This window comes from Dermochelys coriacea, chromosome 3, assembly GCF_009764565.3.
Source record: "Dermochelys coriacea isolate rDerCor1 chromosome 3, rDerCor1.pri.v4, whole genome shotgun sequence".
Lineage (NCBI taxonomy): Eukaryota > Metazoa > Chordata > Testudines > Dermochelyidae > Dermochelys > Dermochelys coriacea.
Genome location: NC_050070.1, coordinates 72,150,766 through 72,174,541, shown reverse-complemented (window position 1 = coordinate 72,174,541; position 23,776 = coordinate 72,150,766). Strand labels below are relative to the sequence as shown.

Genomic DNA, 23,776 nt, shown 5'->3' with positions numbered 1-23,776 from the left:
ACATATAACTAAGAGGTTGCATAGCACCCTTACATTATCTGTTTTGTATTGACTTCTGATCCAATTCCTACATCTCAATAATTCAGCAATTCAATACTGTTAAAATGAGAACATTCTTTCTTATTTTCATATAGAGAACAATTATTATATCTTTTTAAATAGGCTGATTTGATTGCAGCCCATTATTGTAATAGTTGAGATCCAAACTTCTTCCATAACAATAATTTAGTTAACTGACTTTTAGTATGGACCCTCAAATTTATTTTGGCTTTACCACAAGTCCTGAACAAAGGGCAACGTGTAGTTGTGTTGCCCCAGGAGGAAAGCAGAAACTGATTCTCCCTTGGTTACCCGTCTGCTCCAGGAAGGAAGCAAACTGCATCAGCCATATAACTGGTGCCCCCTACTTCCTCAACTGAGATAGTTGGTGCATACGGGGGGAGGAGCTCAGGTTCCACCCACTTACTCCCTTGCTTGGAAAGGGAAGTATTTGTCCCATAGAATCTGCTCTCCCATCCTGTGTTTCGTCCATTAATGTGGGTAGCCCACAGAGAGTAAGGACATTCCTGCTGTCCCCTTGCACACCAGCTCAGGAGCGTAGCCAGCCTTCTAATGTGGCCTATGAAATGATGATTAGCTTCTGTAACCGTAGCCTATAAATACTGTTAAATTCTGCTAAATATTGAAACAGGAGCGGGAGCTCTCATCTCCAGTCCAACGACAAGGAGTAGCTGTGGGAGAGTGCTGCTTACCCAGGCTAGGATAGGAGGTGGTGGTCCCCTCTACTTTTTTGGGGGGAACTGTCCCTTCCTTCCTCCCAGTTCCCTCTTACTTTAATTCCTGATTACATTTTACCCATTGAAAACTATTTAATATTCATTACTTTTATGAAAGACTTCACACTTCCAGCCACAGATATAGTTGCTAATGACAAAGGATCAAGCACTTGTGTGAGGAATCTTACAGATGATGCCTCAGACTAAAGTTGTCTCTTAAAGCTGCTCTGATTCAGGTGGCATGGAAGCAGGTTCACTGTTCCAAGGAGCATTCTGCATAATGAAATTCCTGGGCTGACTGCACAATAAGTGCTTTGCTTCATCACAGTCATGCTTTCTTACATCATTACAGTTAAATTTCCAGGCACCAAAACCTACATTGACCCTGAAACCTACGAGGACCCAAATAGAGCTGTCCATCAATTCGCCAAGGAGCTAGATGCCTCCTGTATTAAAATTGAGCGTGTGATTGGTGCAGGTAAGTCTGCTGTGGCTTCTATATTCAGCTGTTCCATTTAGCTGGGATCAAAGCTCATACATCATAATGACAGGCAAATAATTATATCTCAAGTATAGAACTTTTTGCATTTACCAGAGCGGATAGAGCAATGAAGCTGCATTTGCTTATAAAATGTAAAAAATAATTATAGAAAAATAAAGATGCTTGTGTGGGATTAAAAGCTTGTACGAGCCATTTAAAACAATTGCAAACAACATTTTTTTTAAGTAATTTTTTTACCTGTTCATTGTCGGAGTAAAGAGGTTGGATGTTAGTGTAAATCTTGCTCGCTTTACTCACATAAGTAGTTCCCTTGACTTCCATGCATTAAGAAGGCAGGATACAGCCTGTAATGTATGGTCTAATGAGGTCTTTTTAATAGAACAGAATCCTCTTTTTTACAACTTTTTGTTGTAACCATTCTACCTTTTTAAAAAATAAATAAATATATTTTATTAGTACAAAAAAGTTCTTGTTTTACCTCTCATGCCGGATTGTAATTGTACTGGCATTACATTGTTTTTCTTCCTCTTGAACTGTCTACCACCTACTTAAGTAGTGTGATGTTCATACTCTAAAAAAGCAGTTTCATTTGTTTGCATTAATGAGATATTTGACATTTTTATTGCACTAGTCGATGTAGTGAAATTAAGTTTCCATGGGTAGGAAAAATATCAAATGCTTTGGATTCCTGGAAGAAACGTTCCTTTGCCTTCCTGTTCTTTTTATCAAGTATTGTTAGAATACTTTATAAATCACCCTGCTATGGTTTGTCAAGCACTGTATATTATGTGTAACATTGCTATTTAAAAATAATATCTACAAATATTAAGTTTTAGGCTATAAAAAGGAATGACAGCACTTAGAATTAGCTGATATTCCAGTTTCAGAATCACGTTCCTTAGGTACCCTTACACATGATGAATGTTACCTTACTTCAGGTGTAGCCCCACTGAAATTAATAGAACTTCTTACACAGAAAGCTGCTACTCAAAATGAGTAAAGGCATCCGAATCAGGTTCTTAGACTGGGTCTACACTACCACTTTCTTCAGTATAACTTATGTCACTCAGGGGTGTGAATAAGCTGCCCTCCTCCGCCGCCCCCCAAGTGACATAAGTTACACCAACCTAAGCACGAGTGTGGACAGCACTATGTCAGGAGGAGGTCTTCTCCTGCCAACATAGCTACTGCCCCTTGTGGATTTATGTGCAGTTGCGCCGATGTGGCACTTCTAGTGTGGACTAGCCCTAAGTAAGTGGCATTTAGCATGGTACTAGAACAGCAGTATCTCTTTCAATACAGCATTACTCTTTATATTTAACTCTTTAAAATTCTAGATTGGCACAGTACAATCAATAAACATGGTCTTTGCTGGTGTGCTAATCCATTGTTTGAGATGAGAGACTAGCACATCAACAGTTTAGAGTAAAAGTGCTCCTCCTTTGATTAGGCTGAAATGCTATTTGTCAAGTCACTTTGAGCGAAATCTTGAAAAACATCAGATGTAAACGAGGTGGAATTTAGCACAGAAATCCAGTTCTGCTCTCACTTACAACAGTGTAAATCCAGAATAACTGTTGGCATCCCTGGAGTTACTCTGGATTTGCACACACATAAGCAAGAGGAGTTTGTTTTCAGTGTGTAAAATGGGCTTTCTGGAGCATGTAAATTAGAAGCAGAGTTGTGGTTTAAGTGTCATTTTTTTGCTGTGTTTAGCTCTGGTCCAAATCAGGGGATGCGATTAGCTAGCAAGATTGAAAGGGAAGGTATACCTCTTACAGCAGGCTGACAGAGACACAAAGGAACTGCTACACTACACAGCAAAAAAGACTATAGAGCGTCTGCTAGGGACATTTAGAAAAGCAGCATAGAATTCTCAGTGTGCCTCAATTATTATGGTAGGATAGAATACTGAGCCGGCCTTGGATGAGTGCTGTGTGAGCATGTGTTTGTTGATTTTCACAAGGGTTATGGGATTTTTCTTGCTAACTTTGTCATTGCCATCCTGCTGATGCCACCTGTTATATGCAGGAATTGGTGCCACTGTGGTGAGTCTTTGTTCTACACAATAGCCTTTTGTTTCTACCCACCAGTTCCCTGGTGTCATGCTGAGCCAGTGGATGCTTGGCTGTGAGTATTACACACTCTATGACATATCTTCTGGGGCCATCTATGAGCATGGCCTTGAATGCCTATGCCAGATGACCAACTTTAGCAGTCATTATGGTTGTACAAGCAGTGTTTGTGAAGGCGTTTGGACTTTGCCAGCCCTTGCTGTTTTATTATGTGTGCGTGTGTTCCTATTATGCTGACTGGTAGAGCTGTTTGGAACAAATATGCACTTTCATCATGTAATCAAACAGAACATTTTGGTTTCTATGAAACTTTCATTAGAAAGGTTTTGATGTTGGGTCATGGGAGAGAGAATTTACCCATTTTATTGATTCATTAAATTAATATCTTCCATTTCATAAACTTCAGTGTGATTATTCTATTTTTGACAATCCTTTACAGTCTGATTCTGACCTCATACCAATATAAATTAGAAGTAACTCGAAAACAGGTGTGAGTTAAGGATCAGGCCTAAAAAAAGCAAGAAAATCCATCATCCTTTACAAAACTATTTTATTTTATTTTACATATTTAAAGAAAACATTACTGATATTTTATAAAGACATAAATATCGGGGCGGGGGGAGGGGCTGACATAAAATGTTTGCTGTTTAGGCCCAATTCGTCAAAGAACTTAAAGCATGTACCTAACTTTAAGCTCTTGAGTAGTTCAGTTAAAATCAGTGTGACTATTCATGGGATTAAAGTTAGACATGTACTTAAGTGCCATGTTGAATGAGGGCCCAGAGAGGATATTATATAAATGAAATGTCATTCGTAGTCAATCTGCTTTATTTTAGGAGAGTTTGGTGAAGTGTGCAGTGGGCGTCTGAAACTTCCAGGCAAGCGAGATGTTTCAGTAGCCATCAAAACCCTGAAAGTTGGCTATACAGAAAAACAAAGGAGAGATTTCCTGTGTGAAGCAAGCATAATGGGACAATTTGACCATCCCAATGTTGTTCATTTAGAAGGGGTAGTTACCAGAGGTAAGTAGTGGCTGGATGTATCAGTCAGATAATAAGCTAACTGTCAAAATTGCTATAATATGTCCATGGTCAAAGATTCAAATTAGAAATGAAGTGCATACTCTTAATGGATTTTCTCCTGAGGCATAAATAACTAAAACAATACTCACTTAATGCTACAACCTGAGGAAAAAATTAAGATGCACACATGATTAAAAGATGGAGTACTTTGAAATACACTATTTTTCTACTTTCAATTAGCCTCAAAGACCTTGCTGGAAGATAAGGTTTCTTATGTCTTTTCATATTATCTGAAGTGTCATTTTCTCAGAGTCCTCGTCACACAGCAGGAGTCAGGAGAACACGCTGACATTTTGATTTGTAAAGTTTAATTTTGCGAATCATGACCATGCTTCATGCAGACATTTAAGGACTTAGAGCTCAGTAACGGTGCTAGAGGCTTCAAGAAGTTGGTCTCAACTATTCAACCCTTTTATAGGAGCAACATGTGTTTTATCAGAAAAAGGAACTCAGTTCAGATTCTGGTTTTTCAAACAAAATGTCCCTTCTTTTTCTTTAGGGAAACCAGTTATGATTGTAATAGAATACATGGAGAATGGGGCCCTAGATGCATTTCTTAGGGTGAGTACCTAAGGGAAATATGTACAGTAATTCAAAATATATTATGTATGTTACCAGTTTAGCATAATAAAACATTTTCTCAGTCTGAAATGTGAACATGGCAAACACCAATAGATCTTTAAATTGTCCCAGCAAAATCAGATTAGAAATCAGAAGACCAGGCAGGATCAAACTGATACATTTCTTGGCATTTAAGTGATCCAATGTGGTACAGAAATCATGGTTTTGATTATCATCGAAGATTGACATTAATACCACGATACTTGAAGCCCTGTCATGTTAATGCATTTGTTTAGAGGAATAATTTATTTTTTTTAGCATGGTCCAAGTCACTGCACAGGAATCCCTAAATGAAGTACAGTACTATTTCAGAGAAGAATGAAGGGAAAAGAAAAACTATTTTGTGACAATTTAGCATTTGCTGAGTGAGTGCTCAGAACTGCCAAGCAATGTCTTCACCATTTTAGCATTCCACATGTACAAGCCATAAAATGTAGACCGACTTGCTAAATGGTAGAGAAAGCAGAAAGATAATGATGTTTCCTTGATAAATTCTGTGCAGTAAATATATCTTCAGTATTTAGGATAAACAGAGGCTTTGATCCCAAAAGTGTAATACAGTTTATTTTTTATATATATTGATCATTGTAAAAGGTGAAGAACATGGAAGTGAGTACAGACAGTGCTATATAAAGTAGTTTAAAAAAAAAGAACCTGTCATGTCACAGGTTAATTAGGCTTTTATAATTTTCAGCAGGTTCCATTAGTTTTAAGAATTTAGCTATTCAGGCCTTTCTCAACCAAGTGTCCTGCTTTGTGGCTAAAACACATACAATTTTCTTTAAAATGGATTGCTTTGCCTCGAGATGCATTGCCTTTGGGGTAAGAAGTGACTAGAATGAAGAAAGTTTGCAAAGCTGATTTTCTTTTTCCCCCTCAAGTGCATTAACAAGTATGCTGCTCCTGTCTTCCCTTCAGAAACATGATGGGCAATTTACAGTCATTCAGCTAGTGGGAATGTTGAGAGGAATTGCTGCCGGAATGAGATATTTGGCTGATATGGGATATGTACACAGGGACCTAGCAGCACGCAATATTCTTGTCAACAGCAACCTTGTTTGTAAAGTGTCAGACTTTGGCCTGTCCAGAGTTATAGAAGATGATCCAGAAGCTGTCTACACCACTACAGTAAGAAACACAGCCATTTGACAATATTTCTTAGGGGTTAGGAGATCTTATTACAAACCAGGCAATAGCCTCTTGAAGATATGGTTGAGGGAAATACATTAAGGGCCAGAGAGGTGCTAAGTAGTCCAAGGGAGTTACAAGTTGTCTTCAGAAACCTGGCTTTAAATAACTTTCAGTAAATGTCTAATAACATAATCCTCTAGTGAGGAGAATTCTTGGAAAGTTTTACTGGTTTTAGTGTCTCATTCATATCTTTATAATTTTCTGAATGAATGGATATGGAAGTTTGATTTATAAAACTGTTTATCTCCTCTTTGAGCTACGTAAAAGTATTTACATGGAAATCCAGGGGTACTTATTTTTCAGAGGTGAGAATTAATCTCACCTGAAAGCTAACTAATGTAAGGCATGACTGAAACATTGCTGCTACTCCCATATAAGGTGTAACAATTCCCCCCTGGATCTTCCCTTATTCCTGGTTGGGATAATTTTGCCATAGCTGTTCATAGAACATAGCTTACTCCTCTATTCTTTTGTCTAGCTAGCTCCACTTCCCATTCCTCCCTACCTTCAACCCTGCTCACTTATGGTGTTGATAATAGCTGCCTCATGGAGCTGATCCCTGGTGCCTCACTGGAACAGCAATCCAGAGAGAACATGCAGGATGCTAGAGCTGACACTTATGCCACAGTAATATTAATGACAATCTGGCCCTACATGATCAGACATGGATTTCGAAGGAGCCTTAAGAAATTTCAATGTGATTTGAACACCTAATTCCCTGAGAGTCAGACTTATTTGAAACTCCTCTGAAAATTCCAACATCGATCAACGTTTGAGAATGGCATAATTTTGGTGCTAAGGTTAATGAAATAATTGTAAAAATAATTGTAAGAAAAACACTATGGACATTTTATTTATAAGCAAATCTTTTTTTTTTAAATAGGGTGGGAAAATTCCAGTACGATGGACAGCTCCAGAAGCCATCCAATATCGTAAATTTACATCAGCAAGTGACGTATGGAGTTATGGAATAGTTATGTGGGAAGTAATGTCTTATGGAGAGCGGCCTTACTGGGACATGTCAAATCAAGATGTAAGTTATACATTTGCTATATTTGTATGATTGCATACATGAGTACATATAAATAATGGTCATATCAATTTTTTCTTTCTACACACACAACTTGTTTTAACTCATAATAATTTTAGTAAAAAAGTCTAGGATTTTTATATAGTGAAAAAATAAATATATGATTATCTAGCCAACAACATTAAAACTGTCATCTTATTAGACACAAGTATGGATTTTAGGTTTATATCATGAGACTGAAACAAGATTGGGGCTCCAGAAATGATAAGACAGACAAGTACTTCTTATTTTATTACATTAAGCTTAGCAAGAATGACATGTTTTCATTCAAACAAGAATTCTTAGTTTCTTGAAATCATAATTATGGTTAGTCAAGTGGAAAAAGTTGTCCAAAGTCCAAGTCAACAGTTAATGACATACTCTAGCAATTTCACTATATTTTAACAATATTCTTGTTTGTATAACATGTGACCTAAAGCAGTAGGTTATCAGTAATCACACAGAATAGTATTAATCTTGACTTTCTTACAAGGATATCTGTTCACACCGACTGTATACATAAACATATGCCAGAATTGTTAATCTATCCAACTATACTCTTAGCCCAGCAGAAGAATCTGTCCTATCTCGGGGCCTCTCCTTTTGCCCCTCCACCCCCACGAACATGATACAATTCTGTGGTGACCTAGAATCCTATTTTCGACGTCTCAGACTCAAGGAATATTTCCAACACACCTCTGACCAACATATTAACCCACAGAGACCTTCCTGCCAACACTACAAAAAGAAGGATTCTGGGTGGACTCCTCCTGAAGGTCGAAACAGCAGCCTGGATTTCTACATAGACTGCTTCCGCCGACGTGCACGAGCTGAAATTGTGGAAAAGCAGCATCGCTTACCCCATAACCTCAGCCATGCAGAACACAGTGCCATCCACAGCCTCAGAAACAACTCTGACATCATAATCAAAAAGGCTGACAAAGGAGGTGCTGTCGTCATCATGAATAGGTCGGAGTATGAACAAGAGGCTACTAGGCAGCTCTCCAACACCACTTTCTACAAGCCATTACCCTCTGATCCCACTGAGAGTTACCAAAAGAAACTACAGCATTTGCTCAAACTCCCTGAAAAAGCACAAGAACAAATCCGCACAGACACACCCCTGGAGCCCCGACCTGGGGTATTCTATCTGCTACCCAAGATCCATAAACCTGGAAATCCTGGACGCCCCATCATCTCAGGCACTGGCACCCTGACAGCAGGATTGTCTGGCTATGTAGACTCCCTCCTCAGGCCCTTCATTACCAGCACTCCCAGCTATCTTCGAGACACCACTGACTTCCTGAGGAAACTACAGTACATTGGTGATCTTCCTAAAAACACCATCCTAGCCACTATGGATGTAGAAGCCCTCTACACCAACATTCCACACAAAGATGGACTACAAGCCGTCAGGAACAGTATCCCCGATACTGTCACGGCTAACCTGGTGGCTGAACTTTGTGACTTTGTCCTGATCCATAACTATTTCACATTTGGTGACAATGTATACCTTCAAATCAGTGGCACTGCGATGGTTACCCGCATGGCCCCACAGTATGCCAACATTTTTATGGCTGACTTAGAACAACGCTTCCTCAGCTCTCGTCCCCTAATGCCCCTACTCTACTTGCGCTACATTGATGACATCTTCATCATCTGGACCCATGGAAAGGAAGGTCTTGAGGAATTCCACCATGATTTCAACAATTTCCATCCCACCATCAACCTCAGCCTGGACCAGTCCACACAAGAGATCCACTTCCTGGACACTACGGTGCTAATAAGCGATGGTCACATAAACACCACCCTATATCGGAAACCTACTGACCGCTATTCCTACCTACATGCCTCTAGCTTTCATCCAGATCATACCACTCGATCCATTGTCTACAGCCAAGCGCTACGATATAACCGCATTTGCTCCAACCCCTCAGACAGAGACAAACACCTACAAGATCTCTATCATGCATTCCTACAACTACAGTACCCACCTGCTGAAGTGAAGAAACAGATTGACAGAGCCAGAAGAGTACCCAGAAGTCACCTACTACAGGACAGGCCCAACAAAGAAAACAACAGAACACCACTAGCCATCACCTTCAGCCCCCAACTAAAACCTCTCCAACGCATCATCAAGGATCTACAACCTATCCTGAAGGACGAGCCATCACTCTCACAGATCTTGGGAGACAGACCAGTCCTTGTTTACAGACAGCCCCCCAATCTGAAGCAAATACTCACCAGCAACCACACACCACACAACAGAACCACTAACCCAGGAACCTATCCTTGCAACAAAGCCCGTTGCCAACTCTGTCCACATATCTATTCAGGGGATACCATCATAGGGCCTAATCACATCAGCCACACTATCAGAGGCTCGTTCACCTGCGCATCTACCAATGTGATATATGCCATCATGTGCCAGCAATGCCCCTCTGCCATGTACATTGGCCAAACTGGACAGTCTCTACGTAAAAGAATGAATGGACACAAATCAGATGTCTGGATTATAACATTCAAAAACCAGTTGGAGAACACTTCAATCTCTCTGGTCACTCGATCACAGACCTAAGAGTGGCTATACTTCAACAAAAAAGCTTCAAAACCAGACTCCAACGAGAGACTGCTGAATTGGAATTAATTTGCAAACTGGATACAATTAACTTAGGCTTGAATAGAGACTGGGAATGGATGAGTCATTACACAAAGTAAAACTATTTCCCCATGGTATTTCTCCCTCCCACCCCACCCCGCACTGTTCCTCTGATATTCTTGTTAACTGCTGGAATTAGCCTACCTTGCTTGTCACCATCAAAGGTTTTCCTCCTTTCCCCCCCCTGCTGCTGGTGATGGCTTATCTTAAGTGATCACTCTCCTTACAATGTGTATGATAAACCCATTGTTTCATGTTCTCAGTGTGTGTGTATGTAAATCTCTCTTCTGTTTTTTCCACCAAATGCATCCGATGAAGTGAGCTGTAGCTCATGAAAGCTTATGCTCTAATAAATTTGTTAGTCTCTAAGGTGCCACAAGTACTCCTTTTCTTTTTGCGAATACAGACTAACACGGCTGCTACTCTGAAACATATGCCAGAATGATTTTCATTTCGAGTTGTTCATTTTTTTTATTGAATGCTCGACAACAGAGTTTAAAAAAAAGCATATGAAAGTGTAAATGATGAGTCAGTTTGGCAGAGTGCAAAGTTGTTAATATTTGACAGGTCTCAGTGTCAAAGATTTCATGGACTGCCAAATATGGGCAAACAAGTCCTTGGGGCAAAGAAAAAGAAATATTTACATTCCCTAGATGCCCAGCGGAGTTTCATTTCTTTTGACACCTTCCTTCTGTACTCAAGTCGAACATAAAAGGGGTCTGACAGGAATATAAGATGCCTCAAAGGCAAAGCTTACCTGTCTTTCAGGGAAGAGTAAAGAAAAACTTTAAAACTGAAAAAAAAAATCCAGTATCTTCTTGCTGAATTTTTGAATTTTTTAAAATTTATTTCCTTATATTGTAAACAGCTGAGGGAATCATGTAATATTATCCTTGTTCATAAAATTACTAATCTCAAATCCTTACAGTGACAAAAGAAATGAAATGACAAGTTATATCCCAATTAGCACGTACATTAAGGATTTATAAATTTCTGGTAAAATAATTTCAAACACTGATGTGTATTGTGATATGCAGGTGTGCCCTAAAATGCATACACACTGCGCACATGCACACCAACTAACCTTGGAGACTCACCCATGTGGCAACATTTTAAAAACTGCTTCTAATTACCCAGAATGAATTACAATTACAATTAACCACAGACAGAAATGATAACACTTAAAATGTGCCTTCACCAGAGTTGCAGACACTGTCAGCAGTTTGTTCACTTAAAATCATCATTTGTGCCTACAATTGAGTGTGGATGCAGAATTACAGGCCATGCTGTTGTTCCTTTAAAAATATGCCTCATTGAGTTTTCTGAGTTTGAAGGTGGTTGTTTTTTTAATCCCCTACTATACTGTTTTATCCTATACTAACAGTTTTGGTGCCTTTGGATAGATTCGTGCGTAGCAACGCAATCATGACCATCTAAGCACATTCCTGTATTCAATGGATATATCCATACAGCGCTGAGAAATACTAGCTGAGTATTCAACCCAAGAGCCATCCTGCAGTTGCACAGCAGGATGGCTCAGGGTGAGTGGCACAGAACCCTGCTCGCTGCCTTTCTGCAGGCACAGTGCCTATGAGTTCCTAACCCTCGCTGCCAAAACTAGTGAACAGTAGTCACTAACTAGCTCAACTACTGTGCATAACACTTCTCTGGTACCCATTAGAGCTTTGGTGTGTTTCCCGTACAGGGCTACTGGTCCCCATATTTATGTGGAAGGAGAAGTTCACTACACTCCCTTTTCTCCATATTTGTGTTCCTCATAGGGCAGGATGTAGCCATGCAAATGATGATTTTCCTTCAGTTACTCAACTGTTTTCTGTTGTGGCATTTTAAAAAGGGAGTTTCTCTGGCAGTGACCTGTTACAACAAACAAATCATCACAGTACCCAATTAACACAGCTCTATCCCCAGAGCTGGTAGCTCCTTATCTGAAGCCTGGACTAGGCAGGTCCTCAGGCAGCCTGGAAATTTGGGAAGCACAAAGGTGTCTAAAAGAAACAATGGGCCAAGCACAGAAATGGAGGAACAGAGAATTGAGGCAAATGTAAATTATACGAATCTATGCTATTAGCATGAATCCTTGCTGTATCTGATTAGCTATACTTGTTTCTATAAACTATATGATTATAGTTTATAGAAAAAAATCCCTTCATTCATTTTTATTTATTGTTTGTTATCTAGTTTAGAACTGTTTTTTCCCTTTACATAATAGTAATATTTTAAAGCCACCAAAAATTTTAGCTATTAACCGTCAATTTGGTTCTTTGAATCTTGAACACGCATAGACTACATTTTTAATCTTTTGAAAATCACCTTCTTCCTACTCCCACCATTCTGGCTATAGCCAAATCCATTCTTTTTTGTTTCCCAATTTGATCCTTCAGACTTGTTTGCTCACACCAGATGTCAAGGAAACTGGTCCTGCTGCATCCCTAAGGCCTTTCTAAAAATAATGCCATTATCATAGTCACTCCCTATCTTTTGGGATCTCTCCAGAACACAGTGCGCATGTAAAAATACTTGCTAATGTGCCTCTCATTTCATTTGCCACTTCCTCTAAAGCTTTTGAATGGATGTTGTCATTCCGAGGAATCTTGTCAGTTTTAAATCCCTTTAACCTTTTAATGGCTGTGGTGGTGTTGTCTGGATGCATTTTTTATTTTTCACTGATTGTCTCTACAAGCCTGATCTAAAACTGATATTTTTATAATGATAGATAAAAAAAAGATTTCGATGTGTATTTTTCTTCTGTCTGTAATTCCTGTATTCATTCTTTAGCATATCAGAATAGCACTTATTTTTTTCATTTTGAATCATTTGTTTCTTTTAAAAGTGTAAATCTTACTAAGGGATCTTATCTTTTACTCTTTAAAATATTTTCCTTGTGTGTATACAGTGTCCATTATTTGTCCCCTCACCCTCCTGTTATCTGAGTGGCACTTGTACTATCTCTGAGTATTCTTTGTCACTGTCTATCTTAGGTATTTATATAGCCCCCATTACTGAAGGGGCTGAGAACTTCACAGTTTTTAATGTATTTATTCTCACAACACCCTTGTGTGGTAGGGAAGTGCTACTCTTTATTTTACAGATAGAGTATGTAGGCACACTGAGGCTGGGTGACTTGCCCAATGTCAGAAAGGAAGTCTGTGGCAGAGCAGGGTATTGAACCTGTCTCTGATGAGAGCCATTTCCACTAGACCAGTGGTTCTCAAAGCCAGTCCGCCGCTTCTTCAGGGAAAGCCCCTGGCACGCTGGACCGGTTTGTTTAGCTGCCACATCTGCAGATTCGGCTGATCGCGGCTCCCACTGGCCACGGGTTGCCGCTCCAGGCCAATGGGGGCTGTGGGAAGGGCAGTCAGCACATCCCTTGGCCTGCGCTGCTTCCGGCAGACCCCATTGGCCTGGAGCAGAGAACCGCGGCCAGTGGGAGCCCCGATCAGCCGAGTCTGAAGATGTGGTAGGTAAACCAGCCCGGCGCGCCATGGGCTTTCCCTGAACAAGCGGCAGACCAGCTTTGAGAACCACTGCAATAGACCATGTTTCCTAGGGCTTCACTCCCCCTCTGTAAAAGATTCTGATACAACCATTGAGTCCAATCAACTTTCTGAAGTTCATTCTGCATTCTTTGCAGTTGCCTTTAGTTTGCAGTCCAGTGTTCTTGCACTTTCTCACACATCCTATGGAGTATTTTATAGATGAAGTTATTGTGTTGACTAAACCTTGGATATTCACCAACTTTTATTTATCATGGCAGATTTATTTCATAGGGCTAAGCCCAGACCTGATCTTGGTTTTTCTACAAACTGAGAGGAAACGGTCCTGTGTACTCCCCGTCAAGATTCGACACCCTTCCTTAGCAATTCTAATACAGTTATGTCAGTCAATGTCACTGCACTTGAAATCTCCCACAAACAGTTTTTTCGTCCTTTTTACAAGCCTTTCTTATCTGCATTGTTTCCTGATATGCTTTCTTATCCTGCCTGCAAGGTGCATAGCAGTTTCCTGTGATTTTTCTTTAATCATTTCTATCTTTCTCTTAAATCCAAATGGACTTGACTGAGGAAGTCAAACAGTGGGTGTAATTCTTGCTTCAGACATTATGTCCTCCCTCATATCAGCATGTGCCACCTTCTCATATTAAGTCTGACCTTGCTTTAGACTGTTACATTAATATATCACTCAGCCAGGCCTCACTTTCCCATATCACATTGTATTCAGATTGCTTGTTTGCCTCTAATAACGTGGATTGGCATAATATGCAAGTTTTTCTTCCTAATAATTTCTGTCCACTAAATATTTCCTGATTTTTTTTAAAGTCTGGGGGCTTTGGGGATTTTGTGGGTAAATGCACAGACTCATATCCATTTACAAATCAGTGCTTCAACTGCATCCTCTCTCTTAAAGGCCTTTGGGCAAATAATATTGCTTTCTAGAATATCTCCATCTATCCATTTATCTATTGCACCCTAGGTGCATTTAATTGTTGCTCCCTGCTGCTGATTTGACTAGGTTATACAACTGTGTTCTGCACACCATAGAGTAATATGTTTAATAATCATGGAAGATAAAAATCAAGGGTATTGTATGAAAACAAGAATGCTAGTATCAAAACAACAGACTCTGCTTTCATAATGCTTTGACTGTTTAATTTAGTTGCTTGATTTTTTCCCAGTGATTAAAATTCATTCTCTAAATATTTCTGCCTTGACGAAATCCTCTTGTTCTGGCCATTAGGTTATAAAAGCAATTGAAGAAGGCTATCGTTTGCCAGCACCCATGGATTGCCCAGCAGGTCTTCACCAGCTCATGCTGGACTGTTGGCAAAAGGAACGTGGTGAAAGGCCAAAGTTTGAGCAGATAGTTGGTATTTTGGACAAAATGATTCGGAACCCTAATAGTTTGAAAACCCCTCTTGGAACCTGCAGCAGGTAAGAAAACTGCCAGTGAGGGTTTATAATTCTCTGAACATATATTGACTCTGAATGTGTTCTGATTAGCTGCTGGATCCAGCTCCCTCCAGCTGCTCATCCCTCTACTCTCCTTTCTTCCTTCCCTTTTTGTTCCTTCTCTCCCCATTTCTTCCCTAGATGCCATTCAGTAAAAATAAAATCCACCCAAAAATGAGTTACCTAAAACAAAAATACCAAATAAAAGAAAAAAAAATTCTTGCCATTAACGTTCCTCCTGTTGGCAAACCATGAACTCTGTTCACTCTGCTTGTATGTTCTATCCAATTTCCACACCCCTCCCTTTGTATGTCTTGTCTATGAGACTATAAATTCCTCAGGGCAGGGACCATCATTGTCTCTGTGATTGCATGACGGTGTCCTGGCCTCTATGCACTGCTGCAATAAAAATAATGGTAGTAATACAGTTAAGCTCAGAAGAATTTGATTTTTATCAGTAAACTTCAATTTCACTGTGCTTACACGCAAACGGATGACAAAATATTTCCATCAATAATAATCAACGTTTACAAATGCAAAGTGAGAAAAAGGCTGCTTGAGAACTTAATTAGGGTTTGATTTAAGGATAATTATTTTGACATGTGATGTTGACAATTTTTGTTTCAGTGGTTAAAAAGCTTTAACTTTTTGAATCTCAATGTCGGCTGTCATTAAATAATTATTGTCTGATCTTACCATTGTCTGAGACCCCCCTCCAAATTTCCCAGAACTGTGAAAATGTAATCAATAAAAATTGCTTAAAAATAAACATTGTTTTCTGTCAAAATTATAAAAAAGAATCAAATTCTGCCAAGCTTAAATAAAGTGTCTATATAGCCAGCCTTTTTTCATTGTGCTACAGAGGGACCACTCCTTTTTACCCTGACGACTCTATTTTTAATTCCATTCAGCCATTTCATCTTACTTAATTTTTTGGTATGACTTCAATGTTTTCTTCTTATAACTTGCCTCCTCCCATGAGTTACTCAGTCACAGTTATCTTGTGTCAGGAGTCAGGAGCCATGTTCAGTTTCCAGCTTTGACACTGACCTCATGTGTGACCTCAGGAAAGTCACTGCATCTTTCTCTCTTTCTGTTTCTTTCCATCCTTTGTCTGTTTTATCTATTTGAATCACAAGCAATTTGGGGCGGGGACTCTGTTTTTGATGATGTTCTTGTACAGGGTCCAGAACAATGGGACCCTGATCTTGTTTGGTGCTACTATAATACAAATAATTAGGGCTGTTGATTAATCGGTTAACTCACACGATTAACTCAAAAAAATTAATCGTGATTTTAAAAAAAATTAATCGCAGTTTTAATCGCACTGTTAAACAATAGAATACCAATTGAAATTTATTAAATATGTTGGATGTTTTTCTACATTTTCCTATATATTGTATTCTGTGTTAACTAAAATCAAACTGTATATTATTTTTATTACAAATATTTGCACTGTAAAAATGATAAACAAAAGAAATAGTATTTTTCAATTCACCTCATACTCTTTATCATGAAAGCGCAACTTACAAATATAGGGTTTTTTTGTTACATAATTGCACTCAAAAATAAAACAATGTAAAACTTCAGAGCCTACAAGTCCACTCAGTCCTACTTCTTGTTCAGCCAATCGCTAAGACAAACATGTTTGTTTATATTTACAGGATATAATGCTTCCATGCTGATGATGCTCATTAAAAAATAATGCATTAATTAAATTTGTGACTGAACTCTGTGGGGGGGAAATTGTATGTGTTCTTCTCTGTTTTACCCGCATCTGCCATATATTTCATATTATAACTACTCGTGGGGGAATTCTGCGCAAAAAAACTAATAATTCTGCAGCAGAAACTTAAAAATTTGGTGCATGATATTATAAAATTTTGCTTTCTTTATTTGTCAAAATAATGCAATATAATCAGTCTGGTTTCAATTATTTTGGTAATTTATTTAAACTACTATAAAATGGATGAAGAATTGAGATGGGGAGCATTAGAGAAAATTCCCAAACCCCCTTGCCTAACAGTAATGTACATAGGTTTGATCTTTATTTTTAGTTATTAATCAACAGATATATGCAGCCACTTGCTCAGTATTGCATCATAGCCAATTGAAGACCAAGTGAGGGCTGAGGAACCAAACTCACAATTTAGTCCAAAAATTTAGACCAATTCTGATCATTAAAGCACCATAAGCATTTATAAGCCATACTGTCCTTTATACCACTCTGGCAATGTAAAGGAGCTTTAAAACTTTTACACCTATTATACCCCTGGGGGAATTCGCAAAGAGAATGGGAACAATTCATTAAGCAGGCAGGCTGCTATGTTCTGCTCTGCCTGAAAGGACAGTGCTTGTCCCAAGACCTAACTTCTCAGAAACACCCCGAAGCCCTGCCTCTCCATGTCAAGCATGCTGCAATAGCGAGCGAGAGGGCCAAAGTGTTTCTCTCTCTCTCACACACACATGACTGTGGTGATTTACATCTCTATTGGCTGCTCCGGTGCCTGAACCAACCTGCCTGAGCTTCCGGAAAAGGGCGTGTGACCACTCTTGCGGCTTCCTTTTGCTTTCCTATCAGAAGTCATTTTTCTGGGGAGAAAGCAAAGAAATCTGCTGGGGGCATGAATTCTGCACACACTCAGTGATGCAGAATTCCTCCAGGAGTAAAAATTTTAAGAACATTTTCACTGCAGATTTGACAAAATGCAAAGAAGGTACTAATGTGAGATTTCTAAAGATAGCTGCAGCACTCAACCCAAGGTTTAAGAATCTGAAGTGCCTTCCAAAACCTGAAAGGGATGAGGTATGGAGCATGCTTTCAGAAGTCTTAAAAGAGTAACATTCTGATGCAGAACCTACTGAACCTGAACCACCAAAAAAGAAAATCAACCTTCTGCTGATGGCATCTGACTCAGGTAATGAAAATGAACATGCGTCAGTCTGCGCTTCTTTGGATGGTTATCGAGCAGAACCTGTCGTCAGCATGGATCCATGTCCCCTGGAATGGCGTTGAAGCATGAAGGGACATATGAATCTTTAGCACATCTGGCACAGAAATATCTTGCAATGCTGACTACAACAGTGCCATGAGAACACCTATTCTCACTTTCATGTGAATTTAAACAAGAAGCGGGCAGCATTATCTCCTGCAAATGTAACAAACTTGTTTGTCTGAGCAATTGGCTGAACAAGTAGGACTGAATGGACTTGCAGGCTCTGAAGTTTTACACTATTTTATTTTTGAATGCAGGTTTTTTTTGGTACATAATTCTACCTTTGGAAGTTCAACTTTCATGATAAAGAGATTGCACTACAGTACTTGTATTTTTCAATTAACTTAATACTATTTTTTTTATTTTTTACAGTCCAAATACTTGTAATCAAAAACAAATATAAAGTGAGCACTGTAATCTGTGTATTCTATGTTGTAATTGAAATCAATATATTTTAAAATGTAGAAAACATCCAAAAATATTTAAATACATGGTATTCTATTGTTTAACAGTGCAATTAATTGTGATTAATTTTGTTAATCACTTGACAGCCCTACAGATAATAAAAAAGAATGTTGATTTCCAGTGGATAACAGTAGCCCATCAGGTTGATTTCACTCTTAATGAACTTTTGTCATGCATTACAATATGCTAAGGGGAATGCTACCAAAAGCTGCAAAATACTCTTACATATGTGATTGCTAGCCATAGCAAAGCAATTAACAGAACAGGTGAAACTGCATATTTGACCCTATTATTTTCTATTACTATTTCTATCCTCCACCTTCTCTGACTCTGACTCTCCCAAATACTCCCTTTATGGTTTATTATTTTAGGAAACAATTTATGTTACTGTTTTCTTCTGCCTAGACCACTTAGCCCTCTTCTGGACCAGAACACTCCCGATTTCACCACGTTCTGCTCCGTAGGAGAATGGTTACAAGCTATTAAGATGGAAAGATATAAGGATAACTTCACAGCAGCAGGCTACAACTCTCTTGAATCAGTAGCCAGGATGACTATTGAGTAAGTTGGCACTGGGCATGTTTGACCTACATTTCGCAACCTTCTAGGTAAAAGCCAAATAATATTAAGCTGCAAAATACTAGACCCAAATAGTACAAACTCAGTTCATAAGGCCAGATTCTGTCCTCACTGACGTTTACTCAGCACAGGAGAGTGAGTCCAGGAGCAGTTCCTGGCTTCTTGATTCTCTGCCCTACACAATTAGTGTAGTTTAGAGCAGCCCAGCAGCATCTCTAACCTATTCCAGTTGGTAACAGTCATTTTAGGACTGTCTGCCAGCAGAAAATTGGCAGAGGACATCAATAGAACAGGAACAGCCCCCTTCTCCTCCCTGGCATGTACTTATGCTAGGCTGAGGAGGCAGGAGGCTTAGAAGCTGGCCGTGCCAGCTGAGAGCTCCCCCTAAAAGGGGGAATTCTCAGCTGCCCAGATATGGCCAATGTTTGAATTTTTGGGCCACCTGAGTAGTACATATGTACCGGACTCTCAGAGAGATTGTAGCCCATTTTTTTAATATATATGAAAATCACCACCACCACCATCCCCAGATCACTCCCTGCTAACAAGCATATCTCAAGGACTGGAAGATATTGACAAAATAACGAGGAGTCCTTGTGGCACCTTAGAGACTAACACATTTATTTGGGCATAAGCTTTTGTGGGCTAGAACCCACTTCATCAGGTACATGGAGTGAAAATACAGGAGCAGGTATACATAAATACATGAAAGGATGGGGGTTGCTTTACCAAGTGTGAGGTCAGTCTAACCAGATAAATCAATTAACAGCAGGATACCAAGGGAGGAAAAATAACTTTTGAAGTGGTAAGAGAGTGTCCATTACAGACAATTACATTTTATTATACATTTATACATTTACAATTACAATTACAGACAAGAAGGTGTGAGTAACAGTAGGTAGAAATTAGTATTGGGGAAATTAAGTTTAGGTTTTGTAATGACGCAACCACTCCCAGTCTCTATTCAGGCCTAATCTGATGAAATCCAGTTTTCAAATTAATTCTAGTTCTGCAGCTTCACATTGGAGTCTGTTTTTGAAGTTTTTTCCTGAAGAATTGCCACTTTTAGGTCTGTTATTGAGTGACCAGAGAGACTGAAGTGTTCTCCTACTAGTTTTTGACTGTTATGATTCCTGATGTCAGATTTGTGTCCATTTGTTTTTTTTCATAGAGACTGTCCGGTTTGGCCAATGTACATGGCAAAGGGACATTGCTGGCACATGATGACATATATTACATTGGTAGATGTGCAGGTGAATGAGCCCTTGAAGGTGTGGCTGATGTGATTAGGTCCTATGATGGTGTCCCTTGAATAGATACGTGGACAGAGTTGGCACCGGGGTTTGTAGCAGGTTTGGTGTTTTTGTTGTGTGGTGTGTGGTTGCTGGTGAGTATTTGCTTCAGGTTCGGGGGCTGTCTATAAGCGAGTACTGGCCTGTCTGCCAAGGTTTGTGAGAGTGAGGAATTGTCCTACAGGATAGGTTGTAGAGCCTTGATGATATGCTGGAGAGGTTTTAGTTGGGGGCTGTAGATAATGGCTAGTGGCGTACTGTTACTTTCTTTGTTGGGCCTGTCTTGTAGTAGGTGACTTCTCGGTACCCTTCTGGTTCTGTCAGTCTGTTTCTTCACTTCACCAGGTGGGTATTGTATTAAGAATGCTTGATAGAGATCTTGTAAGTGTTTGTCTCTGTCTGAGGCATCAGAGCAAATGTGGTTGTATCTTAGAGCTTGGCTGTAGACAATGGATCGTGTGGTGTGGTCTGGATGAAAGCTTGAGGCATAGGCATAGCGGTCAGTAGGTTTCCGGTATAGGGTGGTGTTTATGTGACCATCGCTTATTAGCACCATAGTGTCCAGGAAGTGGATCTCTTGTGTGGACTGGTCCAGGCTGAGGTTGATGGTAGGGTGGAAATCGTTGAAATCTTGGTGGAATTCATCAAGGGCCTCCTTCCCATAGGTCCAGATGATGAAGAGGTCATCAATGTAGCGCAAGTAGAGTAGGTGTGTAAGGGGACAAGAGCTGAGGAAGCATTGTTCTAAGTCAGCCATAAAAATGTTGGCATACTAAGGGGCCATGTGGGTTCCCTTTTTTCATGTTGTCTGTGTTGTGGAGAAAGGGATTTGCATCCTTGCAAAGGAAGCAGGTGGTTAGTATGAGGCACAAAGGTTTGCTGGAGGTCGAGTGTGCCTCTATATTGGCTCTGTGGTCTCTCATAGGTCTTCTTGGCTTTCAGGAAGCAGAGCCACAGGCCCTGCCCATTCCACCCTCTTCCCAGAGAGGCTTTGCAGGTCAGAATGTAGTGGGGATGGTTTTATGGAGACAGCTCCATCCTACCTTCCACCTATATGGCAACAATAGGTCCTTATGCAGAGGTTCCTATGTGCATGTCTCTAAAGGGCACAATGTGGTCACAGTAATCTTCCTTTTATACAGTGACTTTATCCTGAAAGAATCCCAGTAGGAGTGTTTTCCTACATTGAATTTTCTTCATAGGTACAGTTACACATGATAAGTGATGCAAAATAATGTCATCTCACTCCCAAAACTAGGGAAATATGTACATTTCTGATTAAAAGATTGAGTAGGGTTTTAGGCACGATTCACAATATTGATATTAGGCTCCAGTATAGCTTTGGTATATTCAAACATGGTTGCCCAGAGTACTACTCAGTTTTAAGTGACTGCTTTATCCCATATAAATTTACTGTACATTGAATAATTAATACTGTACACATTTCTCTTTCCCAGTGATGTGATGAGTTTAGGGATCACGTTGGTTGGTCATCAAAAGAAAATTATGAGCAGCATTCAGACTATGAGAGCACAAATGCTACATTTACATGGCACTGGCATCCAAGTGTGATAGATATTTCTCCCTTATGAGGGAGGTGACGGACTGAGAGAACAGCACTGGCCTTCCGTATACATGAAGTGCTGCTAGAAGACACTTGATCTCCTGGGTCCTTCCTGCAGTGAAGAGAAGATCTACAAGAAGCACCTATAGACTTGAACTCCTAAGTGCCACCAGAGGTTAATAAAAGGGAATTGGGATCCACCACTGATGGCAAGGAAAACAGCAGTGACAATAAACAAAGTACTACCTGAAACACATACAAACACCTTGAGCTCTCTAACCTCCTTTTTATCTAATAGACTTTTTAAAATGTACATAAAGAATTTAAAAAAGAATATATTTGTCAGATCAAATCATGATACTATTGTTAAATTCAGCAAAATATTTTCCTTAAATCTTGATTTAAGAATCTTTTTTTAATCATTTGTGTTTATTCTTCATAAAGACCTTCTTTTAGTATGATGTTTATATCTCTGGACCTTTCTAGGGCTAATTCTATGACACATTACTACACTGGGTACCTCTGAAAGGTTACTAGAAATTTTAGAAATGTAAGAAGCATGACTGAGCAACATATATCTGTCCAAACATTGGTATCCTCTTTTGTGCCATTTTATTCTGTTAAATCAACACTGTATTGACATGGTTTGCTAACTGGCAGGGAGTCAAGAAAATGCAAGTTGCTAAGAGCTCTGATATTTTTTAAAGAATTTTTTAAGGTTAAACATATATTATCTTTTAAAGGAAAAAAGGAAAAAAAGCAATAATGACCCCTAAGTAATCCTAGGCACTTTTAACAAATTGTTTGCAAGATGATTTTAATGGACTAGATTTAAGATGAGATTTTTTAAGGAGTAGATCCATAACTGTAAACCTACTGAGGTGTTTTATGGAGTGGATGACAATAGGAGTGCCTCAGAAGTCAGGTGCAATTCTCCAGTGTTACCTATCTTAATCTGAGCACATCACATTTTTTTTCAATGCTCTGCATTAGCAAATCTGAGAGAAATGGCTGGCATATATTTTATATGCATTTCAGTTGAGTACAGTCCAGCTGTGAGAATAAGAATTTACCTTTTATATTAGAACTGTAGAGCATGAGGCAAGGGGCAGTTCAGAATTTTCACATTTTTTACTAGCTTTCATTGCTCTCAACACAAACACCATACACACTCACACACATTCATTTGGGAACTCGAGTGCAAAAGTACTTGTTCAATTAAAAACTTTTACACCATTTTTATTTATATATGTACCTTATTTAACTAAAATGTTAAACTACCATAATTAATAAGAAAGCGTGGCTTCAGATATTGCAGGAATGTATACACATCAGAGAGATGCTTTCAGAAATTATGAAAATTGTGAACTACCCCTTCAGTGAAATGCTGAACTTCCAAAGAGAATTGGGCTGCTTCCATTGATTTTGATAGAGAAAGATCCCAGGGATCAGTCATGAATTGGTCTTGTTTGATAATGTGGGCATCCACAAAAATACTGTAAATGTTCCTTTGTAAAACTTGTAAATTTAATTTATACTGTCTGTTTTGTACACACATTTCTGTGTAGTGAGCTCTGAATACATTGAAAATGCACTATATTTTTCTATTTTACTTGCAGAGCATCACAAAAGAACATGTATTTTCAGTGCTACATAATGTGTTTTCCCACATTTAGACCAAAGACAGCTACAGAAAACTCAAATGGATCATTCCTCTCCCCACCCCACCCCACCCCTTTTTTATCGCTGTACAGTGTTACATTTTCCATTTTATTTATTTGTTTGATTAGAAAAATCAATTTGATTATACCAATTTTTTTCTCCTTCTGCCTTTGTTGAAGAAAATCTGTAAAAAGCTTTTAATTAGCATAATCCCGTTACATAGACACTTCCATTTGTAATCTTTGTAATAGACTGTAAATATATTTTTGGAACTAT

The 23,776-nt window shown here is 39.1% G+C and overlaps 1 protein-coding gene across 3 annotated transcripts in view; it reads left to right on the top strand.

Annotated features, from left to right (window-relative positions):
- The window catches only part of EPHA7 (EPH receptor A7), a 169,471-nt gene extending 146,152 nt beyond the window's left edge, over positions 1-23,319 (top strand). The window contains exons 10-17 of one of the 3 annotated variants that reach the window (XM_038395248.2): positions 1,141-1,254; positions 4,190-4,375; positions 4,935-4,996; positions 5,975-6,184; positions 7,131-7,280; positions 14,731-14,924; positions 18,809-18,964; positions 21,732-23,319. In XM_038395248.2, the coding sequence (XP_038251176.1) occupies positions 1,141-1,254; positions 4,190-4,375; positions 4,935-4,996; positions 5,975-6,184; positions 7,131-7,280; positions 14,731-14,924; positions 18,809-18,964; positions 21,732-21,846 (1,187 nt within the window). In that variant the 3' untranslated portion in view covers positions 21,847-23,319. Of the gene's footprint in view, positions 1-1,128; positions 1,255-4,189; positions 4,376-4,934; positions 4,997-5,974; positions 6,185-7,130; positions 7,281-14,730; positions 14,925-18,808; positions 18,965-21,731 lie in introns of those variants that run through there. The other 2 variants (XM_038395247.2, XM_043510664.1) reach the window with 2 other exon arrangements.
- Positions 23,320-23,776: the final 457 nt, after the last annotated feature.